Source organism: Primulina huaijiensis, chromosome 9, assembly GCF_012295235.1.
Source record: "Primulina huaijiensis isolate GDHJ02 chromosome 9, ASM1229523v2, whole genome shotgun sequence".
NCBI classification, from domain to species: Eukaryota; Viridiplantae; Streptophyta; class Magnoliopsida; order Lamiales; family Gesneriaceae; genus Primulina; species Primulina huaijiensis.
Window position 1 is genome coordinate 1,425,944 of NC_133314.1, and position 22,500 is coordinate 1,448,443.

The 22,500-nt window shown below is 35.7% G+C and overlaps 2 protein-coding genes across 10 annotated transcripts in view; both read left to right on the forward strand.

Moving 5' to 3' along the window:
- Nucleotides 1-6,501, forward strand: part of LOC140984955 (telomere repeat-binding factor 1-like) — an 8,013-nt gene extending 1,512 nt beyond the window's left edge. Inside the window, exons 1-7 of one of the 4 annotated variants that reach the window (XR_012176677.1) lie at nucleotides 1-170; nucleotides 328-545; nucleotides 1,134-1,218; nucleotides 5,020-5,103; nucleotides 5,241-5,588; nucleotides 6,070-6,186; nucleotides 6,270-6,501. Coding sequence is in view for 2 of the 4 variants with exons in the window: in XM_073452663.1 (XP_073308764.1) it covers nucleotides 21-170; nucleotides 328-545; nucleotides 1,134-1,218; nucleotides 5,020-5,103; nucleotides 5,241-5,588; nucleotides 6,070-6,093 (909 nt within the window). In the remaining 2 variants the exon portion in view is untranslated. Of the gene's footprint in view, nucleotides 171-327; nucleotides 546-1,133; nucleotides 1,219-5,019; nucleotides 5,104-5,240; nucleotides 5,589-6,069 lie in introns of all 4 variants that reach the window. The other 3 variants (XR_012176676.1, XM_073452663.1, XM_073452664.1) reach the window with 3 other exon arrangements.
- Nucleotides 6,502-11,844: 5,343 nt separating this feature from the next.
- The window catches only part of LOC140985004 (uncharacterized), a 10,892-nt gene continuing 236 nt past the window's right edge, over nucleotides 11,845-22,500 (forward strand). The window contains exons 1-18 of one of the 6 annotated variants that reach the window (XM_073452716.1): nucleotides 11,845-11,962; nucleotides 12,368-12,430; nucleotides 13,023-13,116; nucleotides 13,267-13,375; nucleotides 13,468-13,506; nucleotides 13,744-13,827; nucleotides 14,097-14,158; nucleotides 14,356-14,458; nucleotides 18,535-18,684; nucleotides 19,089-19,157; nucleotides 19,249-19,305; nucleotides 19,391-19,657; nucleotides 19,873-19,956; nucleotides 20,032-20,142; nucleotides 20,294-20,364; nucleotides 21,210-21,401; nucleotides 21,613-21,706; nucleotides 22,158-22,500. The exon at nucleotides 22,158-22,500 is cut by the window's right edge and continues 236 nt beyond it. In XM_073452716.1, the coding sequence (XP_073308817.1) occupies nucleotides 12,370-12,430; nucleotides 13,023-13,116; nucleotides 13,267-13,375; nucleotides 13,468-13,506; nucleotides 13,744-13,827; nucleotides 14,097-14,158; nucleotides 14,356-14,458; nucleotides 18,535-18,684; nucleotides 19,089-19,157; nucleotides 19,249-19,305; nucleotides 19,391-19,657; nucleotides 19,873-19,956; nucleotides 20,032-20,142; nucleotides 20,294-20,364; nucleotides 21,210-21,401; nucleotides 21,613-21,706; nucleotides 22,158-22,472 (1,962 nt within the window). In that variant the 5' untranslated portion in view covers nucleotides 11,845-11,962; nucleotides 12,368-12,369 and the 3' untranslated portion in view covers nucleotides 22,473-22,500. Of the gene's footprint in view, nucleotides 11,963-12,022; nucleotides 12,048-12,367; nucleotides 12,431-13,022; nucleotides 13,117-13,266; nucleotides 13,376-13,467; nucleotides 13,507-13,743; nucleotides 13,828-13,869; nucleotides 14,005-14,096; nucleotides 14,159-14,355; nucleotides 14,459-18,534; nucleotides 18,685-19,088; nucleotides 19,158-19,248; nucleotides 19,306-19,390; nucleotides 19,658-19,872; nucleotides 19,957-20,031; nucleotides 20,143-20,293; nucleotides 20,365-21,209; nucleotides 21,402-21,612; nucleotides 21,707-22,157 lie in introns of those variants that run through there. The other 5 variants (XM_073452719.1, XM_073452717.1, XM_073452720.1 and 2 more) reach the window with 5 other exon arrangements.

Below are 22,500 nucleotides of genomic sequence, written 5' to 3' on the forward strand. Positions count from 1 at the left end.
TTGTTTATTCTTGATTGTCAATGGGAGCACCTAAACAGAAGTGGACTCCTGAAGAAGAAGCTGCTCTTAAAGCTGGAGTCCTTAAGCATGGTTCTGGAAAATGGCGTACGATTCTGAAAGACCCGCAATTTAGTGGAGTTTTGTATCTCCGATCTAATGTTGATCTCAAGGTAGAATTTGTATTCTAGTACCATTGTTATCAGAATCATCAATCATGTCCATTGGGTTGTGAGCTCTAATAATGCAATTGCTTATCATCACTGGGTCGTGAGTTCTAGTAATGCAATTGCTTGTATTTTTACAACTTTGTTTGTCTGATTTGATCAGGACAAGTGGCGGAACCTGAGTGTTATGACGAATGGATGGGGATCTTGGGAAAGGACCAGGCTAACATTGAAAAGGATGAATCCTTCCACTAAGCATGGAGACAGCTCTGCGGTTCTTTCAAGCTTAAGTCAGAGCGATGACGAATTACCCAGTGTGCGGCCTCTTGCTACTTCAGGTGGTTCTTCACCAAATGATGGTCCAAAGAGATGTGTCATGAGGTTAGATATAGTTGCGAAAATTTGTAACTCATTCAAACTGAAAGCTAAAAGACATTATTTTTTTTTATAAGAAACGATATCTTTAAAGCTAAACGACATTATTCACTTTCATATAAACATTTAGTAGAGGTTCTATATTTTCAGGTTTCCTAAATTCAATTTTTCCTGGTGCTTTGTACTGCCTCATTGACCCCTCCTCCAACACACAAACAAACACAAAATTAATTTTGCTTCCTGTTGAAAGCCCGCCCAACTTTTTATGGATTGAAATCATCAGGAGTGGGAATATTTACCTCTTCAAGTTGAAATTGTGAGACGTGACTTACCCCTTAGAAGTCGTGAGGCGTGACTTACCCCTTACTGCGAGAGCGTAGCACAAGATCCTCACAACCATAAATGGTTGAGTTAATTTTGATGTGCATGGCTTTTAAATTTTCTCGAAGAGCATAATAACATTTTGATAATTTAGTTATATAATTTTAATATCCACAAAAAGATACTGAGTGGTTGTTCAATGGTTGCTATGCTTGTTTTGTTTGGACTGCTGGTGTTCACTAACATAGAATGGTTGCATTTACTTTATTCAAGACTGGACAATCTCATTATGGAGGCAATAAATAATCTGAGGGAGCATGGTGGTTCGAACAAGACAACCATAGCATCATACATAGAGGTGGCATTTCTATTCAAGTCAATACAAGTATGAACAGAGCTTTATTTTTGGTATATGCTCAGATACGCTACATTTAACGTATGCTACAATGAAACTACTACTATGTGACAATAATTTAATTTTCATTGCAGACATTACTTGATAAACCATATTTCTTATGGAAACGGTATCTTTTGTAAACAAATCATGCAAGAGGAACTATCTCAAGAAATACTAAAAATTATGTACAGAGAAACTTCTTTTTTGTATGCCAAGCTATCAAATGTAATTTGAAAATATTAATTAGTACAGTTAATAATTGTTATGCATGAAAAAATTGCGCAGTTTCCATAGAGAAATTCAGAATAGGCTTATCTTCTTTTATTCACATTGTTGTCATCGTACAACGATCACCTTTTGAAGGTTTCATCAGAGTTGAATGTGTTTGTGAATGGGAATGGGAATGTGGATAACATGAGAATGGAAAAAAGGCACAAGCTGTCATATTTTATCGCATTGGTTGATATTTTGGTGAGAGAAGTTCCAAGTTTAAAATAATAAATGCTTGCCGAGAACAATCGCCTCTTTTGTCAGAAACCAATCAGTACAAGTTTCTCGATCTTTCTTTTCTTTTTAAATCATAGTGAACTTTATGGTTTGAAAGGGAAACTTTGTTGATTGTGTTGGTGACTTGCTATTCACAGTGCATTCCCATGAGTTGGGATTTATCAGATTGTTGAATTAGGGTGTTCTCTGTAATAATAGATAGTTGAGTAAATGTGAGGAGTTGGGGGATTGAAGGTGTAGAGTGGTGCCCCATTGATGAAGTTTTGAGCCGAGAATTAGAGAAACAGTTTTTAGATGATGAAATAAAGAAAGCAGTTTTCGAGTGTGATGGTGGAAAAAGTCCAGGAGCTGACGAATTTACTTTGGCTTTTTTCCAGGAATGTTGGGATATAGTTAAGGGAGATATTAAGAGAGTTTTCGATGAATTTTATCAAATGGGAATAATAAATTGTGTTACCAACGAAACTTATATTTGCTTGATACAGAAAAAAACAGAATCTATCAAAGTTAAGGATTTCAGACCGATAAGCCTCACAACAAGCTTGTATAAGATACTAGCAAAAGTCTTAACTACAAGGATCAGGAATGTTATATCAGATACAATATCAGAATCCCAAAATACTTTCATCGAAGGAAGACATATACTCGATTGTGGTCTTATAGCGAATGAATTGCTTGAAGAAGGAAGGAGAAAAAAGAAGAAAGGGTGGGTGTTTAAGGTGGATTTCGAAAAAGGCTTACGACAATGTGAATTGGGAATTCCTAGATTTTGTGTTGATGAAAAAGAGGTTCAGAGAGAGATGGAGAAAGTGGATCAAAGGATGTGTGTCGAATGTTTCTTTTTCGGTAATGATTAACGGGAGGCCAAGGGGAAAATTTAGGGCGCATAAAGGGCTTAGGCAGGGAGATCCATTGTCTCCATTATTGTTTAATTTGGTAGTGGATGTTTTGGGAAGATTGATTGATAAGGCTAAGGAAACAAATATGATAAAAGGGATTGAGGTGGGTAGAGACAAGATAGAGATTTCTCATATTCAGTTTGCGGACGACACACTTTTCTTTGTGAAGAATGAGGATCATATCAGATTTTTGGTTCGAGTTGTGAGATCATTCGGTATTATGTCTGGATTAAAAGTTAATTTGGAAAAAAGTGCATTGTTGGGAATCAACTGTGAACCAAGTGAGGTTGAATGGTTGGCTCAAGAGATTGGATGTTTGAATGAGAGTTGGCCTATTACATATTTGGGAATGCCTTTAGGTGGAAATCCATTAAAAGCGACGTTTTGGGAACCCATTGTGGCTAAGGTGTCCAAAAAACTAGCAAGTTGGAAAAAAGCTTTTTTGTCTAGAGGGGGAAGATTAACTTTGATATCATCAGTTTTGAACTCTATTCCGATATATTACTTGTCTCTTTTTAGAGTGCCTAAATCTATTGCGGAGATGATTGAGAAGATTTCAAGAGATTTTTTTTGGGATGGAGCGGACGGAGATGTGTATAGCCACTTGGTCGCGTGGAAACATGTGTGCAAACCTAAGGACAAGGGGGGGCTAGGTGTTGGGAATATCATATTGAGAAACAAGTCCATTTTGGGGAAGTGGTGGTGGAGATTTTGTGTCGAAGATGGAACACTTTGGAAGAAAATTATTGTCAGTATATACGGGTTACAAGAAAATGGGTGGGATGCGGGTTTGGCGAGAAATGTCACGTTCAAGTGCCCTTGGAAGTTTATTTCCCGAATTTACCCGATGTTTCAGCGGCGTGTGTCATTAGAGGTGAGAGGGGGTAATAAAGTTAGATTTTGGGAAGATAGGTGGTTGGGGGATTCTTCTTTCAAAGAGCTTTTTCCTGCTTTATTTCAGTTATCAACAGTTCATAATATGCCAATCTCTCACTATGTCTTTTTCAATAATGACTTGTCTACTCCATCTTGGGACTTTCACTTTAGGAGGGCAGTCAGAGATGATGAACTCATTCAGTTGTCCGAGTTATTAGGAGTGATAGAGATAGTTTGGTTGATTGAAGGGGTAGATGATTTCCGAGTGTGGCGAGGGTCTAATTCATCTGGGGTTTTTACGGTCAAATCATTCTTCGAGTCTTTTTTCCAAAGTTCTACCTTTCCACTTTTTCCTCTACTTAATCAAATTTGGAAGGTTCCGGTTCCGAAAAAAATTCAGGTATTCTCATGGATAGCTGCTCAGGGTAAGTTACCGACCTCGGAGATGATGCAAATAAAGTGGCCCTCAATTGCTATTTGTCCAAGTTGGTGTGTTTTGTGTCGAAATGACTCAGAGAGTCAGGATCATATGCTCATCCATTGTCCATTCACGAGAGGTTTGTGGGCTAAGGCGTTGAAAGAACTTGAGTTGATATGGGTGATGCCGGAATTAACAAGGGATTTATTTGCTATGGATCTAGGACAGCTGACAGGCACCAGGGGAAGAACTTTTTGGCGTGTCGTGGTTCAGTGCATTTGTTGGTTTGTATGGCTGGAAAGAAATAGAAGAATTTTTGAAGACAAGGAAGAAACAAGAGAACAATGTGGGAAAAAATAAAGATATCAGTGGCCATGTGGATCGGCACTCATGAAGATTTCAAGAATGTCTCCATATTTGATATATTGCGAAATTGGGTTTTTGTTTACCATTAAAATGTAACGTGTCGTGTACTTCTCCATACAGTGGATCACTAGTCCACTAATGTAATTTGACACAATATTATTAATAAAGATATCGTTTCTTATAAAAAAAAAAAAGATTATTAGATCTTTATAATCCAAAGGTTTATTGAGATTTCCAGTGTTGCATAGTTTTGTGCTAGTAATCACAGTTTAATTATTATGTTTTGTTATGTTCTTTTCTTTTTTTTTTAAATTTATAAATTAAGGTGCTGCGTGGAAGAATCATACATGTTTATTAGAAAGGAAAAAAACGATAAAGGTGAGAGGAACTATACCAAGATCATTTGAAGAAAATAATTATACAAATTTACCAGAATCACTTAAAACCCGACAACTGACTCTATTTAATTTCACAATCCTATTATTTGGCGTCAAGCATCTCCTGTCAAAAGGTGGAACCATTTGCTCTCAAAAATTTGGGCAGTGCATTCTGTTACGTTCTTGATACTCGCGGAATGTATTATGAACTTGGAAAGCAATTTCTTTTGTATTATATTTACATATTCTTGACTTTTTATCCTGTTACTTAGTTATGCAGTTACAATTAGCAATATTCTAATCTTACAGTTCAATACAGGATCAATACTGGGCTCCTCCAAACTTTAAGAGGATATTGGCAGCAAAGTTGAAGCATTTGGCTGCAACTGGAAAACTTATTAAGGTGTCAACCCAACTGTTGACTTTTTACCCTGGCATCTGATATTTTGCTTAGAATCGAGAACTCGTTTGCTAGTTTTGTTGGCATACTTTAGAATTCCATTTACATGGCTTAAATTTTGAGGCCGTTGTCTCATGTAGATGAAGCGCAAGTATAGGATTGCTGCAATTTCTACATTATCTGAAAGAAGAAATCCTGCCGCTCCTGCTCAGGAAGGAAGACATAAAATTTTTCCGAATATTGACCGTTACGATATTAGTAATTTCTCTAAATCTCATATTGATTTAGAGTTAGTCGATATGAGTAATATGACTCCACAAGAAGCCTCTGCAGCTGCAGCTCAAGCAGTTACCGAAGCAGAAGCTGCAATGGCTGAAGCAGAAGCAGCAGCACTAGAGGCTGAGGCAGCAGAAGCTGATGCTGAAGCGGCACAAGCTTTTGCAGATGTAGCACTGAAGACGCTTAAAGGAAGAAGCACATCTGGAATGGTAATTATTATTTTCTGCTGTCATAAAAGGCCCCATTTCCTGTATAAAACTATAATATCACCTGGAAAGTGATTCGATAACATCTTTACCCTTTTTAGATTACAACTGAATTGAAAATTGTGCCCTGTTACGAAAAATCGATCACTGGTTGCTTCCTAATTGAACGGTTGTTTCGAATTAAAAGAGAAGTAAAATGGAATAATTTGTTTCCTTTTCAAGAAAACCTACCAATAGTAGTGACTGAGTTAGAATTTCTGGTACAGTCAATCCAAGAGCTGAAATTGATTCCATTATGCTACTTGAGCATTGCCACGTATCTAATAAAATAACACCATAAATCTCAATTGCTCAAGTCAGATGCTATTTCACATTAATATGTAAAGTATCAGTACCTGTGGTGGTCATTTTTAAGTCAATATCGATTTGATTCCACTCCTGGGAGATAATTTACTTGTTTCCTGTATGTTTTTGTTCTTCGCAGAATGTACAGATGGTTCAGGCATGATGGAGTTTGACACAATGATTATGCATTGAACTTCTGTCGAACTGATGCTAACTTCGTATTCTTCTACAGACTTTCTTTGTGACTGTACATACAGTACGGACTGTTTTAACCGTTTATTTATATAGTCACTTAGATAATTTGGGATTAAGATTTACGACGATCATGACGTAGTGTAGTTGGCATGACTTGCAGATTTAGCTTGGCTGGTTAATTGTAGATGTCTCTTGTTGCTTGTATTCTTGAAGCTGATGTAACTAGATCAAGAAATTTCAAGAGAAGGTGCGGGTTCTCACTGCTTTTTTGTTAATTTATTGGAACTACTGGAAGATGTTACAAGGATCCCAAGGGAGGGGGAAAAACATTCCTCTCTTCGTTGGCCATTTGTTATTGTTGATATTGTTGTTGACACGATTTTTGTTTTATCTTTATTTTATTATAATTGTTATTCATTGTTTAAATTTATTTGAAATTTTTTGGATTATTTGGACTTCGAGTTCTCTGATGAACATTTTCTTTACGAAAATATCATTCCATCATCGATCAACCAAGAGAAGCAAAACTATGAGTGATGTGACTTCGTTGAAATGGATGAGCCGGGTAAGGAGCTCCAACGGGTCAAATCAATAATTTATAGTTTTTAGGGAATTTGAGTGAAGATAATGGCTTCAATAGCACCTGCAAACAATGAAAGGAACTCGTGAATGGGCGCCGGAGGGGTGTCCGGCGTGGCCACTCCGATGCTTAAGTCAGCAGGTTGAAGATGAACACAAGCAATATTTGGGAGAAAATATGTATAATGCTCAAGAGTTCAAAGATTTCAAAGATTTCAGAATCCGTAAATGACATTAATACCTGCTATTTATAGTAGAAGACGAGGTAACTACCTCGATTCCAGTGCTATCTATTAAGTATGGTAGGTCGGCTGCCCATACCCCATCTTCTGATGACTTCTAGGGCACTCCAAACCCAAGTTGTTGTGACAGATTAGACGTCCTGTATCAATCATACTCGAGTGTGGTTCAATTCTCGAGGTGGCTCGGGCAATTGATTACCCGGGTACTTATATGAGAGCTCGGGCGATGATTGCGCGGGAGACCGGGCTGTTCGAAGAATACTTGGGAAATATGTAGTGCTCGGGCTCTTGATAGTGTCCGGGTCATCAACGACCCGGATCCTTATGGGGGTATCACCACCCATCCCTAAAATAGTCGGGCTAGAGCTTGACTCGCTGTCCCGATCAGTCCAAGATAATTAACAGTGCATAAAATTGGAGTCTTCAAATATCCCATAGATGAGATGAAATGCTGAGACCTCCTGTCCCCCGGATTCATAATAACTTATTGTTTAACATTCTTGGGCCCTGTCGCTATTACCACGATGACACGTGTCATAGCATGAATTCCCGCCTAAAGGACGTTTCGCATTTCGAGAAGTGGATAAGTCTGACGCCTTGATAACCGTACACGTCTTTTNCGGCTGCCCACACCCCATCTTCTGATGACTTTTAGGGCACTCCAAACCCAAGTTGTTCTGACAGATTAGACGTCCTGTATCAATCATACTCGAGTGTGGTTCAATTCTCGAGGTGGCTCGGGCAATTGATTACCCGAGTACTTATATGAGAGCTCGGGCGATGATTGCGCGGGAGACCGGGCTGTTCGAAGAATACTTGGGAAATATGTAGTGCTCGGGCTCTTGATAGTGTCCGGGTCATCAACGACCCGGATCTTTATGGGGGTATCAATGAGCTACTTGGTTGGCAGTACACTTACTTCGAAGCTTTCGAGCACGAACGACAAATGAACTCTGCAATGGGGGCTTCATCTGCAAACGAGAACGGATCAGATATAGATTTTAAGTGTTGGGTATAATAATTGTCTTTATCGAAAAAGCGATCCAACTGTGGTGCTTGAGCTGTTTTTCGGTATAAAAGATTTGAATTGCACCGTTACTATCAGTTATAATTTTTGGTAAAACGGCAAACGTTCGGTCCTACAATTGGTATCAGAGTCCAATGTCACGGATTCGATTCTCATTGATTGCAAAGAGTGCAATTATTGTGTGAGAAATTGTTGGGTGCAATAATTTCCTTGCTGGAAGAGTGATCGAACCGTGATGCTTGAGCTGCTGTGCAGTTTAAAAGATTTGANACATTCATGTCATTCCATGTTCCAAGAATCTGTTAATTTCGATACATTGATATTTGTAGCTCTTTCTTTCTTCATAAATAAAAAACGTTTAGACTAGCACACGGCTCTCCACCTTCTTCAACATTAAATACCACCTGTCTATAAATAAGAAGATGAAAGCGAAATAAGAACAATAATCCAATATGCCGAGCTCGAGTGAGTCTACCTCTTGTAGCAGTACGCATGTTATTGTCACAGATGAGATGCTTCCTTATCTAGAAGACTTGAAGAAGACTATTGAAGAATATATCTCGGTAAAGGTTATGTCTTCATGGTTCAAGATTCAAGATCTCCAGAATTCTTATCAACATGGTTTGGCATTTACTCGTTCCCAGAGAGCAGTAGCGAGAAGATACAAACAACAATTTGATGTCAACCATGTTACAAAGCTGGCCACTGATCAAGTTCTCCTGCATGCAATGCTATGGAAGGAGTGACATCAGCTAAAGAAGATCTCCTCTGCTGAATCCTTCACTAGTTTAAGAATCCATGAACTGAATAATTGGATAGTTGAGTGGCAGGATTCTGTAGATTCTGAACTAGCTGCTGTAACGTGGCATAGATTATTTCCTCAATAAAATTTTAGTAGATGTAATTCTTTGTCTTCCTCTTCTTCTGCCAATGAATTCTGGGCTTTAAAATGAAATGCCGGGTTCTCACACCACCCGGGTTTAAAATAAAATGCTGGGTTTTAATTAGAGTACCGGGGCCTCAAATCTCCCGGGCTGATAATAAGATTTCGGGGCTTGATATCTCCCGGGGTTAACATGAGGTGTCGGTTTCTTAAATCTCCCGGGTTGTTGATGAGGTGTCAAAATGACGTGTGTCCTTTCATTCCAACGGTCAGGAACGTTTCGCCTTACGAGGAGCCGATAAGTCTGACACCTTAATAATTGCGTGTGTCCCTTCGTATACCGGCACATTTTTCGGGGTGCATCCTGATCGTCCAAGTGTGTTTGGATCGACGGTCGAGATCCGTTCCCACAGCCTATATATATTAGGCCTCCTATTTTCGAAAAAACACTTACAAAATTGAAATCTCGGCGAAGCCCTTGCGAATTTTTCCCTTGAAGTTCCTCCGCGCAAAAACCCTGCGCTCCGACGATTCTCCACCGTCTTCTTCCAAAAAAAACTCGTTAGTTTTTCCTTCAAATTATGTCTGAATCTACTTCTTCGACTTCAGGAGCCAATGCGCGAGGCTCTCCTAGTTACGAGTCCACCGCGCTGCGNAATGGCTTCAATAGCACCTGCAAACAATGAAAGGAACTCGTGAATGGGCGCCGGAGGGGTGTCCGGCGTGGCCACTCCGATGCTTAAGTCAGCAGGTTGAAGATGAACACAAGCAATATTTGGGAGAAAATATGTATAATGCTTAAGAGTTCAAAGATTTCAGAATCCGTAAATGACATTAATACCTGCTATTTATAGTAGAAGACGAGGTAAGTACCTCGATTCCAGTGCTATCTATTAAGTATGGTAGGTCGGCTGCCCACACCCCATCTTCTGATGACTTTTAGGGCACTCCAAACCCAAGTTGTTCTGACAGATTAGACGTCCTGTATCAATCATACTCGAGTGTGGTTCAATTCTCGAGGTGGCTCGGGCAATTGATTACCCGAGTACTTATATGAGAGCTCGGGCGATGATTGCGCGGGAGACCGGGCTGTTCGAAGAATACTTGGGAAATATGTAGTGCTCGGGCTCTTGATAGTGTCCGGGTCATCAACGACCCGGATCTTTATGGGGGTATCAATGAGCTACTTGGTTGGCAGTACACTTACTTCGAAGCTTTCGAGCACGAACGACAAATGAACTCTGCAATGGGGGCTTCATCTGCAAACGAGAACGGATCAGATATAGATTTTAAGTGTTGGGTATAATAATTGTCTTTATCGAAAAAGCGATCCAACTGTGGTGCTTGAGCTGTTTTTCGGTATAAAAGATTTGAATTGCACCGTTACTATCAGTTATAATTTTTGGTAAAACGGCAAACGTTCGGTCCTACAATTGGTATCAGAGTCAATGTCACGGATTCGATTCTCATTGATTGCAAAGAGTGCAATTATTGTGTGAGAAATTGTTGGGTGCAATAATTTCCTTGCTGGAAGAGTGATCGAACCGTGATGCTTGAGCTGCTGTGCAGTTTAAAAGATTTGAGTTGCATTGTTACCACTAGTTATAATTTTTGGTAAAACGGCAAACGTTCGGTCCTACAAAAAAAATATTATTCGATCAAGCCATATTCCTTGGGTCGTTTCAAACAATCACTCCCACACCAATAGGCTGAGAATCGCGACGGACCACGGCAACGACGTTAATTTTGATTGTTTCCGTAGGAGGCTACACCACTTTGATATTTAAATATAAAATTTAAATGATACTAATATTTTAAATACATAAGATATATGTTATAATTATTAACATGAGAGTTTAGATCGAGATGCAATTATTTGAATTTTTTTTTCATTCAAATAACTGAAAGAAATTTAAATAATTTGATTTAATTATACTCTTTCATAAATTTCTCTCTCAATTAACTAGATATATACACATTTTCTTGTACCATACATAAATATAAACTAGTGGATCGTGTTAATTAAGTTATATAATGAAGTTTTTTTTAAAAAAAATTTAAATTGAAAATTATTCGTTTTTTGAAATTAAAATTGTTAGAGAGAAAATAAAATATAAAGAAAAATGTGATATACATAGTTGGATGGATAGAGAGAGTCTTAATGATTATTAAAAAAACTTCACCATCTACCAAAGTCAATTAGTAAAATGTGTTGAGTAGGTCTTTTGTGAGACGGTCTCATGAATCTTTATCTGTGAGACGAGTCAACCCTATCGATATTCACAATAAAAAGTAATACTCTTAGCAAAAAAAATAGTACTTTTTCATGGATGACACAAATAAGAGATCCGTCTCACAAATTACAACTCGTGAAACCGTCTCAAAAGTTTTTGTCAAATGTGTTTTAACTTTAATAAATAATATATATTATTTTCAATGTTCCCAAGTCGAATGTAATGAATGTTTATATAAAATTTAAATTAACTAATTTGTTTTGAAAATTATGAAATTGTAATTTGATTAATTGAACTACATATAGATATTAGAAACTATATCCGTCTTAATTATATATGTTTCATTTCTTTTATTGTTATCTCAAATATATATTTAAGTTTCTACATTTGGTAAAAAATTTTTTTTACTAATATACAATCGCTAACTAAATCTTGAAAAATGTGTAATTATTTTTCAATGAATTAAATAAGTATGATGTATGAAATTTGTTTGTAAATTTTGCTTCTCAGGTGATTTTTTAATCTCCGTAAAAAACAAAGTGACGTATATCTATGACGGATGAAATATAATACAAGTAAATAATAAAAATAGTGGAGATCTTGTTGGATATATAATAAAATTCATCATCTTTACGTTGTCACATCATCGACTCAAATTTTACAATAATCTATAATTTTTACAAAAATCGATATTAAAAAATAATTATGTTATTATATATTTCAATTTCTAATGACATTATAAATCATTTTACAAGTCAAATGGTGAGGAGGGAATGCACCATCACAAGGTTTCCTCCAGGGAAACAAAGGCTATAGAGATAGAGGATTATACCTACAGCAATCCCATGTTCTAGATTCTTGTGGATTTTACGGTAATTATTCTGAACCCTAAAATTCATCGATTTCATGTGCGCTCCATGTTTATTATGCATTCTTTAGGAATTTCTGATGATTGAGGTGACTGTGTGCATGGATTTAGTGTTCGATTATCACTCGTATTTTTGCAAGGCGTTTGTTTTAACTGCGGGACAATCTGAACATTAGCTTCCAATTTCGGATTTATAAAAATAATAAATCAAGGGCCCCTTCCTTTAATTGTTGTAGCCTGCCATTAAAAGTTCAATCTTTAATGTTTTTCCCCAATTCTGAAGTTTCGAAGTTCATTTGATTTTATCTGGTTTGTATTATATCCAAGTTCTTTTGTAGTGAACTACACGGTATTAGTATTTATGTATTATATATTTAGATACGCAATGGCGTTTGTTTTTGCATTTTAGATATGGATCAAAATTCAACAAGCAACGAATCGTTGATAGCTCGCATTGAACAGTTGGAGAAGGGTATGTATGCATACGTGTGTGGTTCTTTAGATTGAGGACTCTTAACTTTTATCTGCTTCCGATGTTCTTTGTGTTTTCGGAAAGCCTGCTGAAGTAGTTTCTCAATTTCCTGGCGTGATTGATTATGTTTCTGATATTTTCTGGTAATTGACTTCGTTAAGTTATTGTGTGGACAAATCTTGTGATATTATATACTCTAAACTGCATTAAATACTTTTTTTTTGTGATTCAATTTGAGTTCACAAAGTAGATTGCAGTGTTTTTGAACCAAGGGAAGTTGAATGATAGTTTCTTTCTCAAAAACAAATGTCAATCTTCTACTCGTATCGGAGGATTGGTTTATGAGTAAGGAGTTTCTTTCTCAAAATGAATTTCTAAATTCTACTTATCTATTTAAATAATAGAAGAACAAGATTTGGGAAATATAATGCATGATTCACTTGACTCTTGCTTTGGGTAAATGTTAAGAATACTAGACTAGTGATATTGCTGAGGCTTTTTTAATTCTTGGTATTTGTTTTATCGTGGCTTTAAGTTTTGAATAGGTTAAGTCCTTGTCACTGATCTGAAATGTAGCTGATCCTTCTGACAGAACGCGATGAGCTTCATAAAGATGTTGAACAGTTGTGTATGCAGCAAGCTGGACCTGGTTATCTGGGAGTGGCAACTCGAATGCATTTTCAGAGGTAGACAACTTTTTTTTTGAGGCTGATATCCTATTACTAGTCCTCTCCCATCAGTACCTGTGTTTTGGTCCCTTGGATGGGAAGACTGGAGAATGTATTATTCTGTTTTTTAAATTGTAAGTGATAGAATCTGTAACTGTCTCACACTAGGACGGCTGGGTTGGAGCAGGAGATTGAAAACTTGAAAGCAAAGTTTGCTGTTTGCACAAGAGAAAATCAGAATCTACAAGAGGAGATATCAGAGGCTTATCGCATTAAAGTGAGATCTGCTGCAATTTATCTAGTGTCATTCACATTATCAGTAGTTAAATCTTTTATTGAATTCCAATCTGACAAGCATGGTGTTCTCAGAGCCAATTGGCAGATTTACATAGTGCCGAAGTCTTAAAGGTCTCTTTCTCTATCTCTCTCTCATTTAGAGTAGCTGTAAAAATTCTCGCTTTCACTTAATTGAAAAGTCTCCTTAATGGTAATTAGTACTACCTCTTCAATGCATTTCTTTCATGCCAAATATGGTTGCTGATGAAACTAACAAAAATTTCTGAAAGTCTAGGATTAAGCACTGATTAGATGTATGTTTTTTACTCAGATTTTTTTCTTTCCTTTTTTTTTTTCTCATTTCCACAGAATATTGAAGCTGAGAAACAGCTTAAATTTTTCCAGGCTTGTGTTGCTTCTGCTTTTGCTGAGCGAGATAATGCAATTTTGGAGGTTATTTATTTAATTTTTTTACATTTTCCCTTTCTTCTCTTCCCACCCCCACCTTCTACTCCACTTGCCCATTTTCTGTGCTTGATTTATTTTCTATCACCCTTGGTTCAACATTCAAATCCTGGGAGGGGAGGTGCAACGTAACCACCTCTGAGAACAAATTATATGGTGAAATTGGTGGTTCTTCTTCTTTTACTCTTGTTTGGCTTAAATATATTTGAATGCCCAGTTACGTAAACCAGTTGGTGTTGATTTATTGCTGTTAACAGGCTGAGAAAGCTAAGGAGAGAGAGGAGCTCATGCCACATGAGTTGAACAAATCTCAGAAAAGGTATTTATGGAATTATCTTTTTTCAAAGCCATTCTAAACTGTGTAGTAGAACTAAAAATCAATGCATAACTTTCCTGCTTGTAATTTCTTTAACTTTGCTTTATCTGGTATACTGCAATCTATCCAATTTAACATAGAATAAAAATATTTTTTGCTGGTGCAGTAGATTAAAGCTATGTCCTTCTCTGACAATACAGGATAGAAGAACTGACCTCTGAACTTCTTGAAGAAAAGAAACTAGTCACCACCCTCCAAATTGATGTAGAAAAGCAAAAAACTCAACATGCGATTTTCCTAAAGGTATTAGTCCAAATTCTGAATCATACTCTTCCGTATTAGAAAATTTTTCCCCTCTTTTGACATGCAAAAAAAATAAAAAATCTTTCAAAATTAGAGGGGTTTTATTTTTCGAGAAAAACGGGTTGTTTCAATTGATATTTTTTCCTTCTTTAATCCTATTACTATTTTTTTTTTATTTTCAAATTTTTGTTGCTATATTTTGTATATCTTTGCTAACAGTACTTTCAAATTACCACTTTTTTTCTGTAATTGTCTATTGCTTGCAAATGAATATTTATGTGATTTCTATTTTGGTATATTCCGTGATGAGATAGTTTTAATAATATTTTAACTATGTTTCTGATTAAAGTTAAAATAAATAACATCAAAATTCTTAATTTCTTCGCTTGAACTTCTTTTAGTTACATGTTTTTTGTCTTTAATTCTCTTAGGGAACAATAATTACAACAACAAAAACAACAACAATAATAATAGAAGAATTTCATTACTTAAAGTAAGAGTAGAATCTTGTAATCCTTCTTATTCTTTCTGGCACTACAGATCCAGGTTTGGCCATCATATCTACCGCAATGATGTTTAATGCTCTCCACACCTTGTTGAAGTTTTGACTAGTATTGTATTGTGATCGTCAAAATGTTTTACGAATCAAGCAATATCGAGTATTTTGTCCAACAATAAGTAAAAACATGGCAAGAATTTCTTCAATACAAATGTATCTTGTGTCTCGTAAGGGTGTTCTTTCTATAAGAATGTTGCTTAATTTGAAAACAAAACATTGGGGTACATTCTGTAAATTTCTCGAAAGTTTGTTGGATCCTCTTTTAATATTTTATGAATATAATCGTATCCACTTGTAGTTATTGATCGTCTAGTTAAGGGACGATGGACACATGTTCGCTATGAATGTTAATTATGTGCTCATTTAGCACATATAGAATCTAAAAAATTTGGATCAACAAATACTCAAAGGTTTCATGTAATTCTTCTCACAGTTCTTCTTCTTCCATTTGTTTATCTACGTTGTACATATTGATATTTGACATTTAAATTAATCATCTGACATAAAACAAGTAATGAAAATAAAGAAACTTTATGAATTCATGAAAAAACATCATATTTATAACCAAAACAAGATCTGTTCAGTAAAAAAACCGGGTAATTTTAAAATAAAAATAATCCAATAGTTGAAATTCGCTACTAGTTCAATAATTAAAAAGCAATTCAAAAAAATATGAGTAAAAATTTTAACACATTATTTATCACTAATTTATGCCCCCAAAAATCACTCATTCATTCAACTTATAGTCTATCCATTCGAAACGCTCTTCGATTGCCATTTCAGAAAAGCCATCTTTTTTGCTCTAGTATTAAACAAGTCAAGCACCTTGTACCAAGTACGATTTTCCAAGTTTGGGACTTCCTTAATAGCATCCCAACAATTATCATCTACAACGCCAATTGATTCAATCTTGGAAACTACCTTCTCAAGGTTGTAAGGGAGCCTATGCATAATATCTGGGTCAGGATTCTTTGATGTGCTTGATTTTATTTCAAACTCGATACTATCTCGTTTTCTAGTGGCTGGTGGAACCTTTGAACTCATTGGTTGAGAAGGTAATGGAGAAGTGGAGAACTCAGGAAGTGGAGTCTCATATGAAGATTCTTACCCATCATTTTTCATGAATTCACCACTATCGTAATCAAACATGTAATCATCTAATAAGCTAGTACCCTTATTTTGTTCTATCTCAAATGTTCTCGCATCAGTGTCATCTCCTAATCCAATTAAGTATTTTCCGGTGGCAGTTCCATTCTCAACAACAATTCTCAAATCTTCGTAATCTTCAAAAGTGCTGGTCCAATAATGTTCATGTTTAGGATGAGTTTGTTAAAGAACAAAAAGTAACGAATGTTAAAACTAATTCTAATTTTAATTGAAAATATAAAATTAGAAGATTCTTACCTTAAAATATTCACCCAATGCTTCATCATTAGCCTAGAATTTCTTTGTCTCATAATCCCATCCAAACCCAAAACTATGACGTGTAAGCTTAGAATAGTTGTTGTATCGTTGTTTAAACCACTTCAAACGACTTTGATATCGTGCGAAAGTTTTTTCACACCCTAGTTTTGCATTAAGAGCATGAAGTATATTTTTTTCCCACTGTTCTTTTGTTCAGCATCCCATTCTTATCACGACATCCTCGCATGACAGCATCGACCATGAGTTTTAATAATTCATTGCTCTCCTCGATCGTCTACAAATTATATTTTGCTTGTGAATCTTTACCATTTATAGTTTCTTAAGAAGAAGTAGAAGTTAATTATCTCAACGATTATATTAACTTTTCATATATAACAAATATAAAATGAATGTCATATAATCTTCAATATAAAGTATATACATGGATCCTTAAATTTTGTCAAACATGTTAGAACATTCAAAATGCATCAGCCAACATGTATAAAAATGCATCCTACCTTCATAGTATATACGTTGAAACAGAAAAATAATGAATACTTGCAAGAAAATAAAAAAGTTCACAGTCGACAAGGAAAAAAACTCTACTCCTAACTCTTTTACTTCTAGTATAATAAATATTTAAAACAACTTAAGTTTAGATCAATCATGTTTTTAAATTGAAATTTATAGAAAAATATTTAACTATCTAATGATTTTTCTACTAAACTCACATGCTATCAATTTGCAACCACCCACCAAGATACCATGTCCAGTGGGTTTGTCATGCATTATGTGATTTCTTAACTATCTCTAAACCTCCAAACAGACACAACCAATATTAAAAACATCGTTTGTTAAGGTAACAAGCTGGAGGCCTAATGAATGAAAGGAATCATATTCAAAGCATTATGTTTAATGTCTGTACTATTGCAATATTAAGACATCAAATTGAAATAATTTCAACAACTACAAAACAATCTAGACACAATCATTCGAATATAAATAAAGGTATCGGTGAATCTACGAGTGCTTCACAAAGTAACAACCGGAAAGCAAGTAGATACAGTCAGTGCGACACTTACAAGCTATCATTATAAAATTTGTACAATAAAAACGTGTATCGACTGCCCATGAGCCTCTAGGCTTTTATTCCTGAGGGTATTTTTTGCAGAAATAACAAAAGAACACACGAAGAAAAGAGAGGAATTGGCCCAACAACATCTGAAAAATGACGTTAGATTTCCACACACATTAAAGCAAACATAGAGACACTATATAATATGTCGTGAATAAGGACCATCAAACTATTACCACAACCCTTTTTACACATATGTACGCATACATGTGAGCTTGTTTCTTTACACCTCAATATTGGCAATATAATATATAGTGATTCAAGGATGACCAATCATACTTTTAAATAGAAGAATTTTTTTTGAGATAGAACTTTTCTGACGATGAGTGAAGAACCCTAGAGACGTCTTGAGATAGAAGAGAGAGGGTGCATTTTTCAAAAAAGAAAGTCCATCAAAATCTTTGGAATGGTGGAAGAAAATTTTAGATTTTCTGTAATTGTACATAAGGATTCAAGGTTTGTATATAAAGATATATATCATAAGAATCCTTGAAAATCTATGGATTTTTTGGATACCTCTTGACTTTTGTAGACTTTTAAAAGTCAAGTTTGAATACATCATAACTTTTTAAAACTTTACCAAAATCTATTTTGAATAGCACTAAATCTACATAGAGTATATAAAAATCTAGATTGAATATCTCTAGATTTTTTAACTCCATAAAAGTCTTTAAAAGTCTAGAATGAATACACCTTCCTTATTATTTATGTAGTATACTATGCACAAGCAATGCATGTACTCGAAAACTTGTTTAAATAATAGATATGAAATTTACACTGAACAATTGCACCTAAATTGCACTGACATGTAAATAATTTCGTTTAGAATTTTGGGTGAAGACTTATTATCTGCTAGCTGCTGAAAATAAAAATTACGATCATGTTTGAACATGTAATTTGTCTGTTCTTCATGTTAAGGATCATTTTTTGATTGCAGGTCATTGATAAATTTTACAGTTGATCATTTTTTGATTGTAGGTCGTTGATAAATTTTACAGTATCAGGCAGGATTACCTTGAAAACATAGTTGATACGAGCTTGGAAGAAAAATGTGACTGCCTTTTAAGCGATTCAGGTGAAATGTGGAGGTTTGAAAATGATGAGGAAACTTCAACCTCTAGTTACATTGTAAGTTATGAGATTGTATTACTTGAGTATCCAAAAATTGATTTGCCCATTGTCTGAATCCTACAATTTATGCTTTTACCTGATTGGAGATACTGTTGTTTTTATAAAGATCCTTCTTGTTGTGTACTACGGTGGCTGTCCTCCCCCTTCTTTCTTGGCATTCTTTGTGTCATTTCGATGGTTTTAGCTTGGTACTTTTTTATTGATGTCTTATTAGGGGTTCTTAATATGCACAAAATTTTACTGTCTTTGACATAAAATGTTAGCATCTTTGTTTATATATTACCACGTTCAGTTTTTTTTTTTGGCGATGAAACTTCCTTTGGTTCGTAGTTCAACGTAGAAGAATTCAAAAAACTTCCTTTGATTACTGTCAGCAACTTTATTAACTTTTCTTCAGACAGAGCTCTCTGGAATCAGAAATTGTCGTTCTGAAGAAAGGTGTGGATAATCTACAAAACAAGCTTCACGTGGTATGCTTCTATGTGTTTTGTTCTGTTTCATTTTTGTTGTGCATAATACGGATACTTCTTTGTTGATCATCCTTATGTCAACTCTGATCAGGGGCTGGAAATCGAATCCCATTTAAAGAAGAAATTTAAAGAATTGCAGAAAAGTAAAGTTAGTATCTTTTATTCTAGATATATGAAACATGATTCCTGGGTTGCATTAGTTTGGTGCTAATCGCAAAGCAACTGATGCGCAGAGTATTTCTGAAGAGAAGATGAGGAAGCAAATATCAGCATTAATTTCTTTCTATTCTCAGTACAAAATTAGTATTACGAACTTACTAGATGAGTGGCGTATGGAGCTAAAATCAATCAGTGATATGGTGGTTGAGAAGGTGAGGGAGATTGAGCTAAGTGGTGAACAAAACCTGAAATCTTCTCCTATACAAGCTGTGGAATTAAGTGGGAGCGAATGCAGAGATGTTCATATCAATACTGACTCCGGTCGCATATCTAGTACTAAGGTTTGTTCTGACTGTATTACTTTGTGTCGACTCAGACCTCAGTTCTTGTCATTGCGTGAATTATCTCCTGCAATTTTTCTTCCTTCTTTTTCTCTACTTTGATGAGGTGTCTCTCATAGTCAAATTTCTGTTTCTATTGTCTTATTATTCGATGCGAGAAATGGTTTATTTTTTCAAAGACATCAATCAAACTTTCTGTTCTCCACATTTTTCAGAGTCTTAATCCCGACCTGCAAATTCCAAATGCTTCTGGAACCTGTGATGCCTCCAAGGCCTTTGCTCAGGCATTGCAAGAGAAGGTTGCTAGAAAATCCCTTCCTTTATTTTTACATTCTAAGATCATACATGTGTTGATATGTTTTCTTGTTTTTCAGGTTGAAGCATTGTTACTTTTATCACAACAAGACGAAAGACACCTACTGGAGAGAAACGTGAATGCAGGTCTACAAAAAAAGATAGAGGAGCTTCAGAGAAATTTATTGCAGGTTGTCTTCTTCTATCTCTCTAGATTTAGGCATTTAGCATCTGCATAGCTTGTAACCATAACGTTTTTTAGCGCCTTGTAAAATGGTCTTCCCAAATCCCAGATAATATTCTGCCTGTTATAAGTAGTATGATTATGTTTTGTTACTTTAGGTTACAAATGAAAAGGTAAAAGCTCTGATGGAGTTGGCACAGTTGAAGCAGGAAAAATATGTACTGCAAGAGTATGTTCTCCTTTTTGTTTCATTATGAAGATACCCCTATGTGATGCTGAATAGCTTATAATCTGAAGGATACATGTAAGATGGCATGAGGGATCAGTTTTTTCGTTGTCATCTCTTGGTTTTCCTTATTTACCATATTAAGTTTCTTTATAGATTATATCATCTCCTCCACTGTATTTTATTTTGATCAATTCTTTCCTGCGTTTCCTGATCTGAAGAAATGCGAGTTTTGTGTTTTAAGTGTCCTTGACAAGCTTTTGATTGAACAGTGCCCTTGATGCAATGATATTTGGAGCCATCAACTTTGTGCAAAGCTTTCTATAATTATTAATTGGCATTGCCTATAGTATTTCTTACTCAAACCTCGCACTCCCAGTTTTACCTTTTCTACATTTTAATCTCGATTTTTTGGTTTACTACTTTTGGCGACGTGATTGACAAAACTGTTGGACTTAAAAAGAAATTTTAAATACTCTTTGACTTTTCATGAACTATCCTATAAAAGTGATGATGGTGTTGTGTGGAGGTAATTGTAAATACAGTTCTGTTTTTGGTTCTACGGAATTGCCCTCGCTTGAATTGGAATGTTAAAAAATTTGTTTCACTGAAACCGGGTTGTTGGCCTTTAAGGCTTGGCATGATGTAGTGGACTACATTTTCTTGAATGGTTAAAAGGATTGCTTCTCCCTTTCCTCAAAACCATTTGTTGTTATCTTGATTTGAATTTCTCAACTCTCTGTACTTTACTTCTCGTTGTCTTTATTGTGCTGTACTCTCTTCACTCGAGTTTTTCCCACCATAGTTGCTGTTTCTTATTTGTACCAATCTTGGAAAATTTCCTGCAGAAAGATCAGTCGGGATGTTATACAAGGAAAACATTTGAGTGAGACCGGTGAACAAAAGCTGGAGAAAGATGGGAAACTTAAAAATTTCCTGAAGAGAAATTATCTCAGCCGCTGGGTTGGAGCTTCAGAAGGAAATGATGCTGAAGCATGTCTGAATTATGAAAAGCCCAATTTTCAAATGGATTTTGCGAGGCACGTTAACATTTATCATGAGTATTGACTCCATGTTATCCTTTTCTTTTACATTTTCATCACACCACATGTCAGAAATGTTTAGTTGTTGCATATGTGATTGGGATTTGTTATAGGCCTTGCCATTTTCTCATGTCTCTATGGGTTAAGGAAAAAAAATGAAGTGATGTGATCTTGTCCTTGTTATGTTCTTAACCTGTTTAATATGCAGGATGAAAATTGAAAATGCAACATTTAAGGAGAGCTTGGAAAGTATGGAGCATCTGCTTTCTTCTGTGCGGAGACTTCGAAAATCGCTTTTGAAGGTGATGATATTTTGCAATTTTGTTGTCTTGTTAAACCTCAAAGATGAAAATTGGTCTGTAACTTTTTTTGTGAGATGGGCGAGTGAACAAATGCTTTATGACGTCTATCTATGAAGTAATGAGTAAATAGCCACAACCAGTAATAACCTACTTCAGCTAATTTCGAATCCAAGACAACACTCCTCCTGAGGCTTGAACCAAAACTGGTAAATTTGGAATTTGTACCATTGGTTCAAATGAAAATTTAATTTAACATGGAATTTTTCTTTAATTGTATCTAAGTTGCTCTTCCTTACTAGAATTCTTGGTCCTCCTATACTATTCTTAGATAAACGAGCAGACAGACTAAATGATGAGCTTTTTCTAGCATGGCAGCTATGAGCAGAGACCGTCTTTCCTATCATATAACCTCTAATTGAATTTGCTGCCCTACCTGAATTCTGTCGTGCAGGTTAAAGATTCAACTGGAGATAAAGCCGAACGTATGAACTGCTATGACTCTCTGGATAAAACAATCGCCGAATCAAGACTAGTGAAGATTGCCCTCGGCAGCTCTCTTCCCCTCAGCTGGTCTGCAGAAACAGATGGATCACACAGTGAGATAAATGATGGTGGGTCCTATCCTGGTCTTGAGAAAGTTGATTTTGTTTCTGCTGCTGGATTTGAGATGGTGGATCTCTTAATCTTTGCTGCACATGTCTTGAAAGAACATATGGCTCATCAAGATCAGGGAGAATGCGACCCAAAGATGATCAGCGAAACATGAAGATTATTGTTCTGTTGTACCATGTAAC